At 46.2% G+C, this 15589-nt stretch overlaps 1 protein-coding gene across 2 annotated transcripts in view; it reads left to right on the top strand.

The window, feature by feature from the left end:
• The window catches only part of PLXNA2 (plexin A2), a 297126-nt gene that overhangs the window by 195158 nt on the left and 86379 nt on the right, over positions 1–15589 (top strand). Inside the window, exons 7-9 of one of the 2 annotated variants that reach the window (XM_006887939.1) lie at positions 866–1019; positions 1609–1705; positions 6077–6191. In XM_006887939.1, coding sequence (XP_006888001.1) covers positions 866–1019; positions 1609–1705; positions 6077–6191 — 366 coding nt within the window. Of the gene's footprint in view, positions 1–865; positions 1049–1608; positions 1706–6076; positions 6192–15589 lie in introns of both variants that reach the window. The other variant, XM_006887940.1, reaches the window with a different exon arrangement.

Raw genomic sequence — 15589 nt, 5'->3', positions numbered from 1 at the left:
GGCTCACATCCATTTGTAAATGCCTGGTAGACCTCTAGATGCCGGCACTTCTTCCACGATCCCAGGCGAAGGCCTTGTGTGTGAAGGGTTCAGCTCAGGGCACGCTGCCTTATAATTTTCTTATGTGTCATGTCAAACTGAGCATGGCTTTAGACGGATTTTAGTACGTTGTCTGAGTGCAACTCCCCACAAGAGGCAAAAACTAAAAATAAATGTTATATCTTTTATTATTTTTATTGTTTTGTGTGTGTGTGTATCATCAAATCAGATCTGACTGGTACAGGAGGAGGTTGCCCCTCCTTCTCCAGCAGAGCATCTGGTGGATTCGAGCCACATGCCTCTGGGATTGTAGTGCAGCTTTTGCAACTAAGCCACCAGAGCTCTCCGAAAACAAAAAAGAAATATGTAAATGGCATTGGCCCTCCATAGGTACACCTGGAGCCCTTGGGTGAGGTGCATGTAGTTAAGATGCTCAGCTGTTAATTGGAAGATTTGAGGTTCAAGTTCATCGAGAGGCACCCTGAAATCAAGGCCTGATGGTCTACTTTGGGGAAAATCTGCCATTCATGGCCCTCTGGAGTACAGTTCTACTCTCACCCGTGAGGTTGCCGTAGGTGAAAGTGGACTGGACAGCACTTCATGATGCTGGTGGTCCATACATCTCACCAGTGCCAGGGCAGCTGCGGAGTGTCACACGCAGATCTGGAGACTAGCATGACGCCTCCTCTTACAAAGGAAGTCAGCGTAGGTCCATGAGGAAGTGTGTGGTGGCAGGTCAGGGACCAGAACCCAGGTCTCCTGAGCTTCCAGGGTTCTCTCTGTTGCCTCATCCCTTTGCTCCTGAGCCTCTTTCCTCCTCCCGCAGCTCAGCCTTATTGTCAGTGATGCTCCCGACCTGTCTGCGGGGGTCTCCTGTGCCTTTGGGAACCTGACCGAGGTGGAGGGCCAGGTGGCTGGGAGCCAGGTCATCTGCATCTCACCTGGGCCCAAGGATGTCCCTGCCATCCCTCTGGATCAAGGTAAGAAGGGACTGCCATGCAAGTCTCATGTTGCTTTCCCATGATGCCAAAGCAGAGAGCAGAGGACAAGGTCACAAACAGCAGGCTCCAGAGTGACCTGATGGAGCTTTCTTGTGGCAGATTCTAATAAGGGCATATATGATTTGTTTGAGTTTGGAAGCAAACCATCACCCACCCCACCCCCAAACAAATTTCAGAAAGCAGGAAAACCGTTGCCCCGTTTGGCTTATGCTTGCAGGGTTTTGCCAGATCACCCTTCCCTTTAATGGGTTTCTGCCACACAACTGGAGACCAGAGGGGTCCTGGCCATATAGTTCTGAAACTCTTCTTGTGTGTATCTGACCATAGCGAGTGATTCTCTGGAGTCTCGTCTGTTACTTTCTCCCTGGAGATGAGAGATGGGAGATGGAGTTCTTTGGGTCTGATGGGTTGGTAGTTAATTAGCAGAAATAAAGGGATTCTTCTGGGAGGGGCAAAGAGAATTCAAACAGTCCCCTCTAACACTGGACCCAGAATGAGTCCTGGAGTGGCATCCTGCTGTGCCCTCAGGCTTGGGAGCCCAGATTGTCACCTCTTCTTATTTTCCCAGACTGGTTCGGGCTAGAATTGCAGCTGAGATCCAAGGAGACAGGGAAGATATTCGTCAGCACCGAGTTCAAGTTCTACAACTGCAGTGCCCACCAACTGTAAGCATTTACCAGAGTCTCCCCCAGGGTATGCGTGTGGGTGTATGACTTCTCTCCCTTGGCCCTAAGCTCCTTTCAGGCAGGACCCATCATGCCTCACTCAACTCATGGCCTCTCTATGGGCCGGACACTCTCTCTGGAACACAGTGAGCTCTCCATAAATAGCATTAGATGAAACTGAACCACATTCGCTCTCCATAGCATCTGATCTCATCTAGGCTTCTCAGAAACATACACTCACACCCAACCTCCAATTTTCAAGGCAAGACAGTAAGAGAATTTGAAGAAAAAAACAAAGGTCATGACCGTGTGTGCACAAAAAAGGTAATTTCTTTCAGACCAGTTGATGGGGTGACTGTAGAAGACAGAGAAGTGACAGTGAGTGGAAACACTTGTCACGCCAGCAAAATGAAGAGGGGCTCATGGGCACGCGAGTCAGCTATATGGATAATCGCACACAATGAAAGGACAGAGGATGGGAAATTATGTCTTGTCCCAGCACTGACTGAAAAGCATCTGGGCTGAGAGGTAGGATCCCTGGTGGCGTAATGGGTTAACTGTTTGGCTGCTAATCAAAAGGTTGGCAGTTCAAACCCACCAGCCACCCCATGGGATAAAGGTGGAGAAGTCTGCTCCCACTAAGATTTAGAGTTCAGAAACCCAGTGGGGAGTTCCACTCTGTCCTGTAGCTTCACTATGAGATGGAAGTGACTGGATGGACTTGGGGGCCAGTGATGGTGGGTGGGCTGATCCTGGAGAGAGGAAGCATTAGCTCCATCATGCTATTCAAAGCCACTCTCAACTTTTTTAAAGAGGAGGAGGAAGCCAGACCAAACCACTCCAAAGGGACTTGGGCTCAGCCCAGCTGACCACCAGCCATACCCAGCAGCTGAATGCTTCCCAATTGGTGCCCACAAGCTGTGAGATCTTGCAACGATGCAGATCTTACAAAAGGCCTTTCTTAAATAAGAAGGAGGAGAGAATGAGATCCAGTGCTTATTTTCTGCTGGTCCTTTTTTTGAAAGAGAAACAGAGACTCTTTCCACAGCAGCTCATGCACCATTTAATTTAGAAAAAGGACATTTAAGGGCCATGGCCAAGTCCAACGTGAGACCAGTACTCATGGGCTCTCAGCATCGGGAGGGCTCAAGCCACCGCTCTGTGCCTGTGGGACCAGCAGTTGGGAATATTCCAAAGATTCATTCTTCTCAACTTTTAGAATTTGGACAGTCTGAATATTGGGAAATAAGGAAAGAATTCTGAGGAAGAATTGAGGTTTTTGAATTGTGGTTTTGGAGGAGAGTACTGAATATCCCATGGGCTGCCAAAAGAACAAACAAGTCTGTCTTGGGAGAAGTACAACCAAGGTGCCCCTTAGAAACAAGGATGGTAAAGCTCACATACTTTGGACGTATTGTCAGCAGGGACCAGTCCTCTGAAGAAGACATCATGCTGGGAAAGGTAGAGGGCCAGCAAAACAGAGGATGACCTTCAACCGAGTGAATTGACACAGACTGTGGCATTGGACTTGAGCATGTCAGAGTTGATGCAGGCTAGGGCAAGGTTCAGATCTATTGTTCTTCGAGTTGCTCTGAATCATAATCAATTCAGTAGTGCCTGGCAACAACATCCTTCCCATTGTCCACGACAGGAACCACTTGAGGTTGAGGTAATAGAAAATACTCCAGGGACATCAGGCCACAGGATCCAGCCTATAAGCATGATGGGCTCAGCAGTGAAGGAGGGGAGGGAGGAATCTCTTGGCAGCTAAACTTCAGATCTTAAACCAAATCGACCACTCTTACTTAATAGTCCTTCTCCAACCTTGATTTTTAAAATCATCTCCTATAGTTCTAGGGTTACTACAGTAATCCCCTATGGAACAGATAAATTGGCTAAAAACAACGGAACAAACACATTTTAAGAATGGCCTGATGGGATCTAAGGATGAGTAGTTTAGTGGTTGGAGCTGAAATGCCCACTACATACTGCGTCCTCATCGCAGCCAAGCCTCTTTGAGAAGCACAAGCATCTTGGAGCAAGAAGCTTCCACCAGCTTCTCAGACTTCCAACAAAGTGGAGATGGAGTCCATTGTTTGTGAGAGTATCTTCATTTCCATAGCAAGTCAGTGTGACATCACCACTGTCAAGGGAATGTTGCTATGGCAACAGGGGATTCTTTCAGAGGCTACAAGTTTTAGAAGAAATAAAGAAGGTCTCCTGGACAGCCAAGATGGTATTTTATAGGCAAACAATGCCTTACCTTTCTCCACTAGTGTTCCAGCTCACATAGGATCAAGCTCAAGGTCACAGAATCACATTCAGTCTCCTTCTTTTGCATAAGAAATTGAGCTCACAGAAGGCAAATGTTACAACTAAAGTTACAAAATTAATACTGAAAGAACAAGTTCTAGAGCACCAATCTCGTGGTTCTTGGTCCAGTTTTATTATTTACAAGCTAACCAGTTGCCAAGCTGATGCATTCCAACTGTCTTCTGTAGTGTTTTCAATAACTAGATTTTAGAAGGAGAACACCAGGCCTTTCTTCCAAGTTAACCCTGGGTGGACTCAGATCCCTAACCTTTCGTTAACAGCTGGGTACGTTCGTCATTTATTTGCCTTACCCAACTTACTTGTTAAAGCATAATTTGCAAGAAACCACTCAGATCTTTGAGTACATGAAATAGCCTTGGCTGAAGCTTAGGCATTAAATAAATTTGAGCATACCCAGAGATGGATAAAAGTTATCACTGAGAGAAAGGTAAAGTGTAGATGAGCTAATGCACTAGGGCATTTAGCTGATGGCACCTGGATCCAGGCCAATGAACTGCACCCTCAGCTGCCCACATGTGGCTGGAAGCCCACTAGGTGGCGCAAGACTGTAGACCTGGCCCTGCTTTCCTCCCGAATGGTCCAGCTGGGAAAGGCAGACACTAGAGGAAAGGCAAGCTCGTCTACGTAACTCATCAACCTATCTTGCTCATCCTCCACAGAAAAGAGCAACTATCTACACAGTCTCGAAGTGACACTGGAGAGAGAAAGGTGCACATTCTCACAGATGAGGCAGGTACCACACACACACACACACACACACACACACACACACACACGTCCAAATGCTCCACGCCTGGGTCACGTGGAAAACTGTACACTGGTTATTCCGTAATGCTCTCAGCCCCGTGCCCAAAGGCCAGTAACACAGATGATAGGAACCAATCATCAAGACTCCAGTGTTATTGAACAGCTTGAAATAATGGGTCATTTACGTGCTTGAAGGAGCACTGGTGGCACAGAGGTTAAGCACTTTGCCTGATAATGAAAAGACCCACGGTTCAAATCCAGCAGTTGTCCTGCGGAGGAAAGATGCGACAGTCGGCTTCATAAGGATGGCAGCCTCGAATGCCCAAAGGGGTAGAAGGAACAGATCCACTCTGTCCCATAAGCTTGCAAGGAGTCAGCAACAGTTTTGGTTTTGAGCAGCAAGTGCTCGAAAATCATCTTCACACGTTTAGCATTACATTTTGCAATATCATTCCCTATAATCTTGTTTGACACTAGACAGTCCTGTGAAGAAGTCAGGGATGTTCTGCTCACCCTGTTCAACAGACAGGGTCCTCCACTTCAAACGCTGAAGCTGCTTACTCTGGGGAATAGCAGTGACAGAGGCAAGATTGGAATGAGTTATTCCTCATTTCTGTCCCTGAGTATTGTTTCATAGGCGGTGGTATGCTCCTAAACAATTAACACCAGCCCTGGGGCGGGTTCCTAGCATTTGCCAATTTCTCTGGTGTAAATATTCCGCCAACACCTCAAAAAAATGTTCCACAAGAACACTAAAAAAAGACACATTGCTTCCAAGCCCATGTTTACAGCAGCCCCATAGGACTGCACAGAACTTCTCCACGAGGCTTCCAAGGCTGTAGTCTTTCCTGATGCTGACTGAGACAGCAATCTCCCTTAGTGTCGCTAGTTGTGTTTGAACCCCTGTCCCTCTGGTTACCAGCTGAGAACTTTAATCATTGTGCCACTTACTTAGCAGGGTTTCGAGCTACCAATATAATCTCTACCCACTTGCTGAGTTCCTGAAGATATAATAATTGGTTCTTGAGAACTGGTAACAGGCCAGAGTTGGCACAATACGACTTTCAGAAGTTTCTTTATTCCCTCTCTGGTTTTATTTTCTTTCTAATTTTCTGCTCCCATGAACAACTTGGACAGAGAACGCACTGCTCCCTGCCCTCCTGAGGGTCAGTCTAAGATGTAAGCACAAAATAATAGACTTTGCTACTAGGTCACCTCCGCTGTCTGACAAGCCCTTACGTTCCCACTCAGTCCCCTTCCTGTGGCCTCTGACCATCTCTCTCCTTGCAGCTGCCTGTCCTGTGTCAACAGCGCCTTCCGCTGCCATTGGTGCAAGTACCGCAACCTCTGCACTCATGACCCCACCACCTGCTCCTTTCAGGAGGGCCGGATCAATATTTCTGAGGTAAGTGAGAATGCACGTTGGCATGGCAATGCTCCAGTGGATCTGGGCAGCTCTCTTTTTTCTGAAGTTGGGCCATCTTTGTCCAGAGACACTACATGTTAAAGCTCTGTTGTTATCAAAAAAAGCTTTCATGGTGACAGCAGATAATAGCAGAGGCAGAGAAGTGTGCTAGATTCCTAGGAACTCTGTGCATTCAAAAGCTTGAGGGGAACTTGGGTTGAGACTGGAAGCTAAGAAGACGCATATCCAACTGAACAGACCGTGTGGCTGGCTTGGAAGGGGACAGTGAGTGGCATTGAGGCTTTGAGTCTAGTCTTTCGCTTGGCTGCAAACTCAGTCTTCTTCAATAGTGCATTCACTCTCAATGATTCTTTCATGCCAGCCTCTCTTCCACCTCTTAAATTCAACGATTCTTTGACTCTGATGTATGACTGGGTGGGTGGCCTTATAGAAAAAGAGGGAAATTCAGCTAGTCATAAGAACTGAGTCTTGCTCAAAGTGTCGTTTTTGTTATAAAGTTGTTCCATCTCTAAATTCTGACCCACGTTTGTTATCAACACAATGAAAGATCAAATTGCTTCTCTTCCCAGTGAATATTCCATTCTGTGACTGTGCTGACTTTCGTCCACCATCGCAGCTCGCCTCAGGATGGTGAAGCTGGCCTGGTCACATTCTCTCTCTTGTGTCCAGTGCTTTTCACATCCTACAGTGCCCAGTTGAGTGCGAGCAGCAATAGAGACCGTAGGTGTTCATGCAAGTGCATGTGCACCAAATTCCCTCATGTTCCACACATGGAACTAGGTGACGCGGTAGCATTTTTATAAGGTGCCCTGGTGGTGTCATGTCTTATGTGTACTGAGCAGAAGGTCAGAGATTCAAATCCCCCAGCCACTCTGAGTAATAAAGATGAAACAGCCGGCCCTTGTTAGAATTCACAGCCTCTAAAACTCAAGGGAAGCTCAATGTGAGTTGGCATCAACTCAACCCCAGGGGGCTTGGTTTTCCCTGGTGGCTCAATGGTTGTTTTCCACTGCAAACTGAAAGCTGAGAGGACTCACGAGTGCCCCCTGCAGGAGTAAAGGCGTGGCAACCATCTGTGGTAAAGATTGTTGTTGTTGTTGTTGTTGTTATGTGCTGTCGAGTCGTTTGCGACTCACTGTCTAGAAAACCCTGTAGTCGGTTCCTTTCTGCCCTATATGGTTCACATGAGTCAGAATAGACTCAGTAACACCTAACAAGGGGTAGATTTAAGACCAAATGCCTACCTCATAGCGAAAGAGAGCCCACAATAACAGCAGCAACATAACCTTTCCGTGTGGGGCAGTAGTAGAGTTTTTGCCTTCCATGCAAGAGACTCGAGTTCAGTTCCCAGCCAACGTACCTCTTCTATAATCACCTCTCTTCAGTTTGTGAAAATTTGTTTATTCTTAAGATGCTAAACAGAAACAGAGTTCAGCAAAGCTTCCAAACTAAGGGTGATTATGGGAAAAGGATCCGTGCTCTCCTGAAATTCAGCCAGTGGACCCCCGATCGGTCATAGTGATCCCACCCACAGCTGTTCATAGGCATGGTGCTGGGTCTGGCAGCATTTCATCCAGGGGTGTATGGGGTCCCCAGAATCAGGGGCAGACATGAGGGCAGACAACAACAACATAGCCTTTCCACACACACCCCGCCCTCCTGCCTTAGACTGGCAGTTCCTTGAAGCCGTCAGGGACATTTTATTCACCTTTAAATACACTATCTTATACAGTGAATGCTTGTCGAATGTATGCTTGAAAACAAAATGCACACAGAGGATAGATAATCAGTATTTATACAAATTTTATTGAGGAAAAACATCCTCTGCCTACTTAACTACTCTATTTCAAGAAATGGAGTCTCCTTTGCTTCCTAGTCCTGGGACCAGTGGCTGTTTCCATGGGTGAACAGAAGTTAGGGGTGAGTTCCCCACAAAGTGGTGTGCATTTCCTGTACTCCCCTGGATGTGTGTGAGAATCCCATCCCCCTTTACATGTGAGAGGTGTCTGGTGGTGCAATGGTCAAGCTCTTAGCTGCTAACCTAGAGCGAGTGCATTGAAGTCAAATTTCTGACCTCCTAAACCATGAGCTCCTATGGCCTAGTCCCTAGCTCACTGTGCTGTTAACCAGAAGGCTTCCATCTCCAGAAGTTCGAATCCACCGGTTGCTCCAAGAGAGGAAAATAGGTTGTCTCAGAAACCTGAAAGGAGGAGGAGGGGTCACTGTAAGTTGAAATCAACTTGATAGTAGTGAGTATTCCGTGTGAAACAGTGATAGAATACGTTTCCTCAAGTCACCACTGTATTTCTGTTACAGCAGCACTAAGATACTAAGACTCACCCCATGGCCTTGAACTCCTCTTTCTTTTGCAACATATGTTATAATCAGCCATGAAAATGGAATTCAGCTGCCTTGAAAGGGAGAAATGTAGTTCATTGATTGTCCCCACAGGTGGTATCTGAGACAGATCTGTGTACAGATGCCTCCACATGGCCGAGCCAGGCATCCTGGGCCCTGGGGACCTTTTAGAGAAGGATTTTCCTCCAGCCAGTTGGTATGCTTTGAAGCAGCTGGCCTAAAAGCACTCCATTTGTCCTACTGGACGCTGGAAATTAATCCAGCCCTGGGAGACTGTGAGGATGTAAAACTACTTTCAAGGCTGGTCTTCTTACTCAGAGAAAAGGGCCAAGGAGCAGAAGGTGGGAGGTGGAGGGTGGATATATGGAGCACAGGAGCTGCTGGAAGAATGTGAACACACACACACCAGAGAAAGCAGAAGGCGCGGCACTTCCGGTCAGAGACAGGGACTGAGCAGGGAACAAGCATGATAAACAATTTCAGGAACCAGCGTTCACGTTAGATGCTCTGACTCCCGACCAGGCACCAGCCAGTTACTGTTGAGTCAATTCAGACTCATGGTGACCCCTTGTGTTTCAGCACAGAACTGCACTCCCGAGAGTGTGCATGGCTGTGGTCTTTCCAAGCAGATTGCCAGGCCTTTCTTCCAAAGTGCCTCTGTGTAGGTTCAAACTGTCAACCTTTCTGTCTTTAACTGAGTACTTAATAATTTGTTTTACTCAGGGGCCTCCTGAATTTCTTTAAAAATATCTCCAGGGAGATCCTAATATAAAACCAAAAATGTCTGTTGCCAACAAGTCAATTCCAGCTCAGAATGATCATATAGGACAAAGTACAACTACCCCAAGGGGTAAGTCTGAAATCCTTACAGAACCAGAACTGACTGCCTCACAGAGAGCTTCTGGTGGGTTTGAATCACCAACCTTTTGGCTAACTGACTGTCATAATCATTGCACCATCAGTATGTGGGCACACACGCTGTCATCTAGATCGTTCTGATTCACAACCCTGCAGAATGAAGCAAAACTGCTCACTTGCGTTTCCATGGCTGTAAATCTTTTTATTTTATTATATTGGTTTGCATACAACACTCATATTCATTATGTTTCACACTTTTCTTCATTCACATTGTGTTTCAATGATTTCCACACATTGTGTTTTAGAAAATTATTCATCATTGGACTATGCCTTATTATTACCTCTTCTTTTCAGGTTCCTACTGAAACGTTTCCATTTCCTTTAACCCCTCCCTCCTGCCACCAAATTGTACAACCCTCTAATTTCCTAGTTATCCTTCTATTTTACAATAATGGTCTCATGTCGTATTTGTCCTTATGAGACTGAGTTAGTTCTCTCAGCATAATGCTCTCGAAGTCTCTCCCAAGTTATGTAGTCTTTTTTTTAAAGTTTTAATTTTATTTAATGACTTATTTATTCTCAAGCCATAAGTTTTTGTTTCTGCAGTTTCTTCTGGGAGATCTTTTTCTTCTGGGCAACCTCCTCTTCTGGTTTAGGAACAATCTGTTCCTTTTCAGTAAGGATCATCTCAATATGGCAGGGGGAGCTTATGTAGGGGTTAATCCGACCATGAGCTCTGTATGTGCAGCGGCGCATCTTGGGAGCTTTGTTCACCTGGATATGCTCAATGACCAGAGAATCAACATCTAAACCCTTAAGTTCAGCATTACTTTCGGCGTTTTTAAGCATATGCAGCAAAAACTCGGCACTCTTTTTGGGCCACCGACCCTGTGTCCAACCCCACTGTTTGGCCTGGGCACATCTACCAACTCCACCGTTGTATCGTCAGAAGGGCACACACTGCTTGAGCAAAGTGACATCTTTCAAATACTTGGTGGCTTTCCGGATATGCATACCCTTGATGGCCTGGGCAGTTTCTTGGGTGTTCTTTAAATGGACCCGGAGATTTGAGCCTCTTGATTTGCATGATTTTGTGGGGTTTTCCGGTTCAAGCGAGTAGCGAACCATGTTGGCAGATTACCTGAAGCCACTCACAGGAAAAGCGTTATGTAGTATTTTTAAAAATCATTGCTCCTGAGTGCTGCATAGTATTCCATCAGGTACACGAACCACAATTTCTCAATTCGTTCAATTGTAATCGGACCCTTGGTCTGTTTCCATGTTCTTGTGATTGTGAATAACACTGCTCTGAACATTGGTGTACAGGTTTCCATTTGTGTCTCAGTTCTAATCTCCCAAGACTGTAAATCTTACCAAAGCAGCCTGCCTCATCTGCCTTTCTAGGAGTTGCCAATCGATGTGAATACTTCCCATCTTTCCAATAACATTGTCCAATGCTTGATCACACGGCACCTTGCAAAAGAAACAACAACAACAACAAAAGGATAAAATGTGGATCTAGACAAGAAGAAACAGCTGCTTCACATCTCCTTGGGAGGGTGCCCTCTAGCAAAGAGAAACCAGAAGACAAGCATGAAAATTACTTGCTACTGAGGACAGGGAGGAAAGGAAATGAGTGTAACACAAAACAAAACAAATACTCGAGGGGTATAGACCCAGGGGTTGAGTCCCAGAAGGATGACTGCAAAGCTGCCTGACCTCCCCCACGCCACCGTTTAGACGTCAGAGACACTGGGTCTCTCTGCCCCAGAGAGATCCACATATTCCAGAGAGCTGGACCCTGGGAAAGCAGTTCATTGCCTTGCTGCAGCTCAGGATTAAATTAATGCCAAAAGAGCCCTGGGGGCAAAGCCAGAGGCTTCCCATCTCCTAGTTTCATTTTCCGTCCTCTGAGTCGTTTCCTTGAGGATGGAGAGGAACAGCCCACTTTGTCTGTCCTGCCTCCCCGGCTCCCGAGTGCAGCTGGGTGGACGGATGTGCGCACACTGCTTATATGCTGTGGCACCTGGCACGGCCCCAGGGCTGAGCTCTCTGGAGAGCCTGGAGGGAAACCCAAACGCCATCCATCTCCTGACTTTGCTCAGAAAAGGAAATAGGATACAGCTTCCCAGCAGCAAGGTTGCTAAGGCCACTTCCTTAGCTCCCCAAAATACTTAGGCTTTTAGTCACTGCCTGTCACACACATCCCTACTGAGAGGATCACTCTTTTTCTGTCCACAGCATGGCTTTCAGAAAACCCCATTCCGAGGTTTCCCTTGCTCTATTAGTTCTGTCTGACTTTTCAGGCCCCTCAGGTAACTGAGAAGCTCTTAGTTAGAATATCTCTATCACTTTAATAAGGAGCCCTGGTGGTCTAGTGGTAAGGAGTTGCACTGCCAATCCAAAGGCACAAGGTTCAAATCCACGAACTGCTCTGCAGAAGAAAGATGAGTCCTCTCCTCCTATGATTTATTGCCCCTGAAAACCCAGTGAAGGGTCAGCTATGAGTCGGCTCTGACTCAACAGCACACCACTTTAATGAGGCCGTTCTTGAATTTAAATGTTGCATGTGCCTACTTCCTAAAAGCAATATAGAGCTGATTGCTTTTGTTCCTTGCTAATGTGTTGCCTTTGGCTCCTGATGACTGTGTGTGCGACAGAAAGAAATGTTTCCAGGTCTTGGACCATCTTTGTGATCTTTGATGTTGTAGCTATTGTGTCAACCCATCTGACAGGGGGCGTTTTCATTAACCCTTCACCAAACATAATGTCCTTTTCTAAGGACTGGTCTTCTTTAATGAAACATCTAAAGTAAACAGGATGATGCTTCCCAATCCTATAGTTAACCCCACCCACTGACTAACATTCCAAGGTTAATGTATTACACGTCTGTCGTCTTTCACATGTGGCAGGCGTTCTCAAAGTGCCTCAGGTACCAGCAGCGTTGGCATCACCTGGGAACTTGTTTGAAATTCAAATGCATGGACTGCATCCCAGATTAAGTTAAAAATTGAGAACCACTGACATATGGTGTCTCAATTGATTCTCACAACGGCCCTGAAGTCTCAGATAATTCATACTGGACGTGTGTAGTAACCAAGAGGCTAAGATTTTAGGCTTTTGCCCAAGGCTACAGAGAGCTCAGACATCCCCAAAAACTGGATGCAGTATGTTTACACAGCAGGGCCAGGCCATACATTTGTCTCCATGGCCACAGCATACTTAGGAACCTAACTTCAATCTGCCCTGGGTTGTTGGCAGTGGGGGTTTGGGGAACAGGTAGGGTGTAACTGGCGAGCCAACACACATTCAGGTCATCAGATGGAGAAAGCTTCCATAGAAGTGTGCCATTTCCAGATTAAAAACAAGTAAGATAAAGCTGCCCACATCTTCCCAGAAGGTTGATGGATCGATCAGATGCTTGGAATCAACAGCAAGGAACTGTCATGCGAGAGTAAACTCAACACAAATAAGTATGTTAGCAATTAACACATACTGAGTCCTTATTAGATGCATAAAAGTGTCTGGGTGGCACAAATGATTTCTACTTCACTACTGATCTAATTTTCTTTGTCTTGACCTCTCTACATTCTAGTGCAACTCTCCAAGTCTCTTCTGACATCTGTCGTGGTCTTTTCTTTCTCACTTGTCTTTGTAATAACCTTTTGGCTTTCTTCAAGGGTAACGTTCTTGATGCCATCTGACAGGTTATCTGGTCTCCAGTCATTAGTGTGTTCAATGCATCACATCTATTCTTGAAATGGTTTTTAAATTCAGGTGGCACAGACTCAGGATTTTATTTCCGCTCTCTTGGACTTGTTTTCAGTTTCTTCAACTTCGGTTTGAACCATATTTGGTTCGAATTGAACCAATTTGAACAAAAATGTCTGTCTTGGGGAAAGCACAACCTGAGTGCGCCTTAGAGGCAAGGATGCTGAAACTTCACCTCATGTACTTTGGACATCATGTCAGGAGTCCTTGGGAAAAGACATCATTATGGGAAAGGTAAGGGGTCCGAGAGAGAGAGGAGGTCCCCCACCAAGATAGGTTGATCTCGTGACACTGACTGTGGGTTCGAGCATGTCAGAGATTGGAGGTGGGCACAGGATAAGGCAAGGTTCAGATCTATGACTTGTAGTCAACTTGATGGCACCTTTGAACAACAACGAATCTGAGGTTAGTGGTCCAAACCCACCCAGCATAGCCAAAAAAGAAAGGTCTGGCAATCGGCTTCTGTATTCATTACAGAGAAGAAACCCTCTGAAGCAGTTCTGTTTGGCAGCACAAGGGATCACCATGAGTTAGAATCGATTAAGCATGGCAAATGTGAGAGATTTGGGCGGTACAGTTTTACCGTCTATGCAGCATTTTAAATGAATGATCTTATTTAATCTTAGCAACCTCCTTACGTGGATTCGATTACAGATGAATAAACTGAGGCCAAAAAAAAAAAAAAGCCCAGCGATTTTCCAACAACAATCCAATAAATGCGACTCGGGGTCAGTTTCCCAAGCTGAGCTTGATTAGGTTAGGACCCTCAGATTCCACCTCCACGCGCTCACGGGAGATCTACTCAGTAATAATATTAACAACAATGGTTAATCCAGATTCTTGCCACTTGCAACCCTTTGATACCTTTCTTCCCTTCAGTCTGTGCTTGTCAGGTATTATTGGCCACATTTTACTGATGAAGAAACTAATTTCAATCCACCGTCTCTGGAGCCCTTTGCAGGTAATAAGTCAGACATCCCACTGCCTGGAACAGAGCAGATCTCTGCGAAGGGGATGTGGGGGCAAGAATCCCTCCCTTCCTAGGCTGGATCAGGCTGTGACACGGTGTTAGCGAGTGGGTGTGCGAGAGAGGGTGTATGACTTTCAGCTTTAAAAGCTCATCTCCCGCCATAACTAAGCCAAGCCTAGTGAGATGTAGATACATAAATATCTTCTTTACGCCCCATCCCAGGGGAAAGATAGAACCAAATAAATCCGATTAGCTTCCCAGGATACTGGCCGCTCTCTCTCTCTTTGAAGTCCAGTGGGTGAAGATAATGCCATTTCCACATGGGAGAGTCGTTTCAGAGGGCTGAAGGGTCCCCCTGTGCTGACGCTAGCCAAGCACAGGAGAACAGAGTGGACCCCAAGAGTCCCAGGGCTCCTGAGCCAGGTCCATGGTCACCTGTAGACATGTTTCCCCTCCCCTCCTCCCCAGATACCCCTGACTCTGGGAACTTCCCAAAGAGGACACCTGCTCATCTTCATTTAACTCAGATCGCTAATGAGGTGATCCTGGCTGCCATTGGCCTAGAGACAGAGGGGAAGTGAGATGACCTGAAGAACTTCTTTCTAATCAGAAAACTATAAGGATCAAAATAACAGTGAGCATTTTAAGAATGCTGACATCAATCTTAACATTCCTCAGGAAGGTGTATATTACAGTGTTTTGCTTTCTTAGCACAGCAGCTAAATGTGTGTGGGGTGTGTGGGTGTGGGGGGGGGCGGGTGTGTGTGTGTGTGCATGCGCGCGCACGCCCTTACAGAAGCAAACAGTTTGAAAGTGGCTTCGTTATTCTCCAGTGAAGGGACTCACATCCACACGCCCCAGTGTGTTGAGACTTCAGTACCTTGGAGGAGGTGGCTCACCCTCAGCCACTCTCATCCGCCTTTTCACCCAAGGTTCTCTGCCCCTCCGTTAGTGTATCCGCAAGCACCATCTAACATCCCAAAGGGTGCCTAACTTCCTCTCTTCCCAAGGATCACGTGCCTAGTCACCAGCCATTTCTTTCCTTAGCCCTAAAGACGAGAAGGGGAATTCCTCCTGTGCCTGGCATGAGAGGAATAACCAAATATACACAAAAGCCACCACACATCCTGGGGCAAGCTGGGAGCTGGTTTAGACATTTTAGAAAGACTTGACTCACTGTCTTTATATTTAGCTCCAAAATGTCTGGAATGCCAGTCTGTGGGAAATTTTTCTAAAAACCTAGAATCTCTTTAAAAAGCAACACATAAGAGTGCCCATAAAATCTACTCATGATCCTCCAAGCCTCAGTACAAAAAAAAAAAAAGATGAAGATGGAAATACTACATCACACACACACCCCCGCGCGCGCACATATGCGCACACAGAGTCAAGTTTAAAAGGATTCCATGCATACTTCCAA

Source organism: Elephantulus edwardii, unplaced genomic scaffold (assembly GCF_000299155.1).
Source record: "Elephantulus edwardii isolate Elephantulus edwardi_28Jun2011 unplaced genomic scaffold, EleEdw1.0 scaffold00063, whole genome shotgun sequence".
Lineage (NCBI taxonomy): Eukaryota > Metazoa > Chordata > Mammalia > Macroscelidea > Macroscelididae > Elephantulus > Elephantulus edwardii.
The sequence above is the reverse complement of the archived record's forward strand: the minus strand, read 5'-3'. Positions and strand labels throughout refer to the sequence as shown.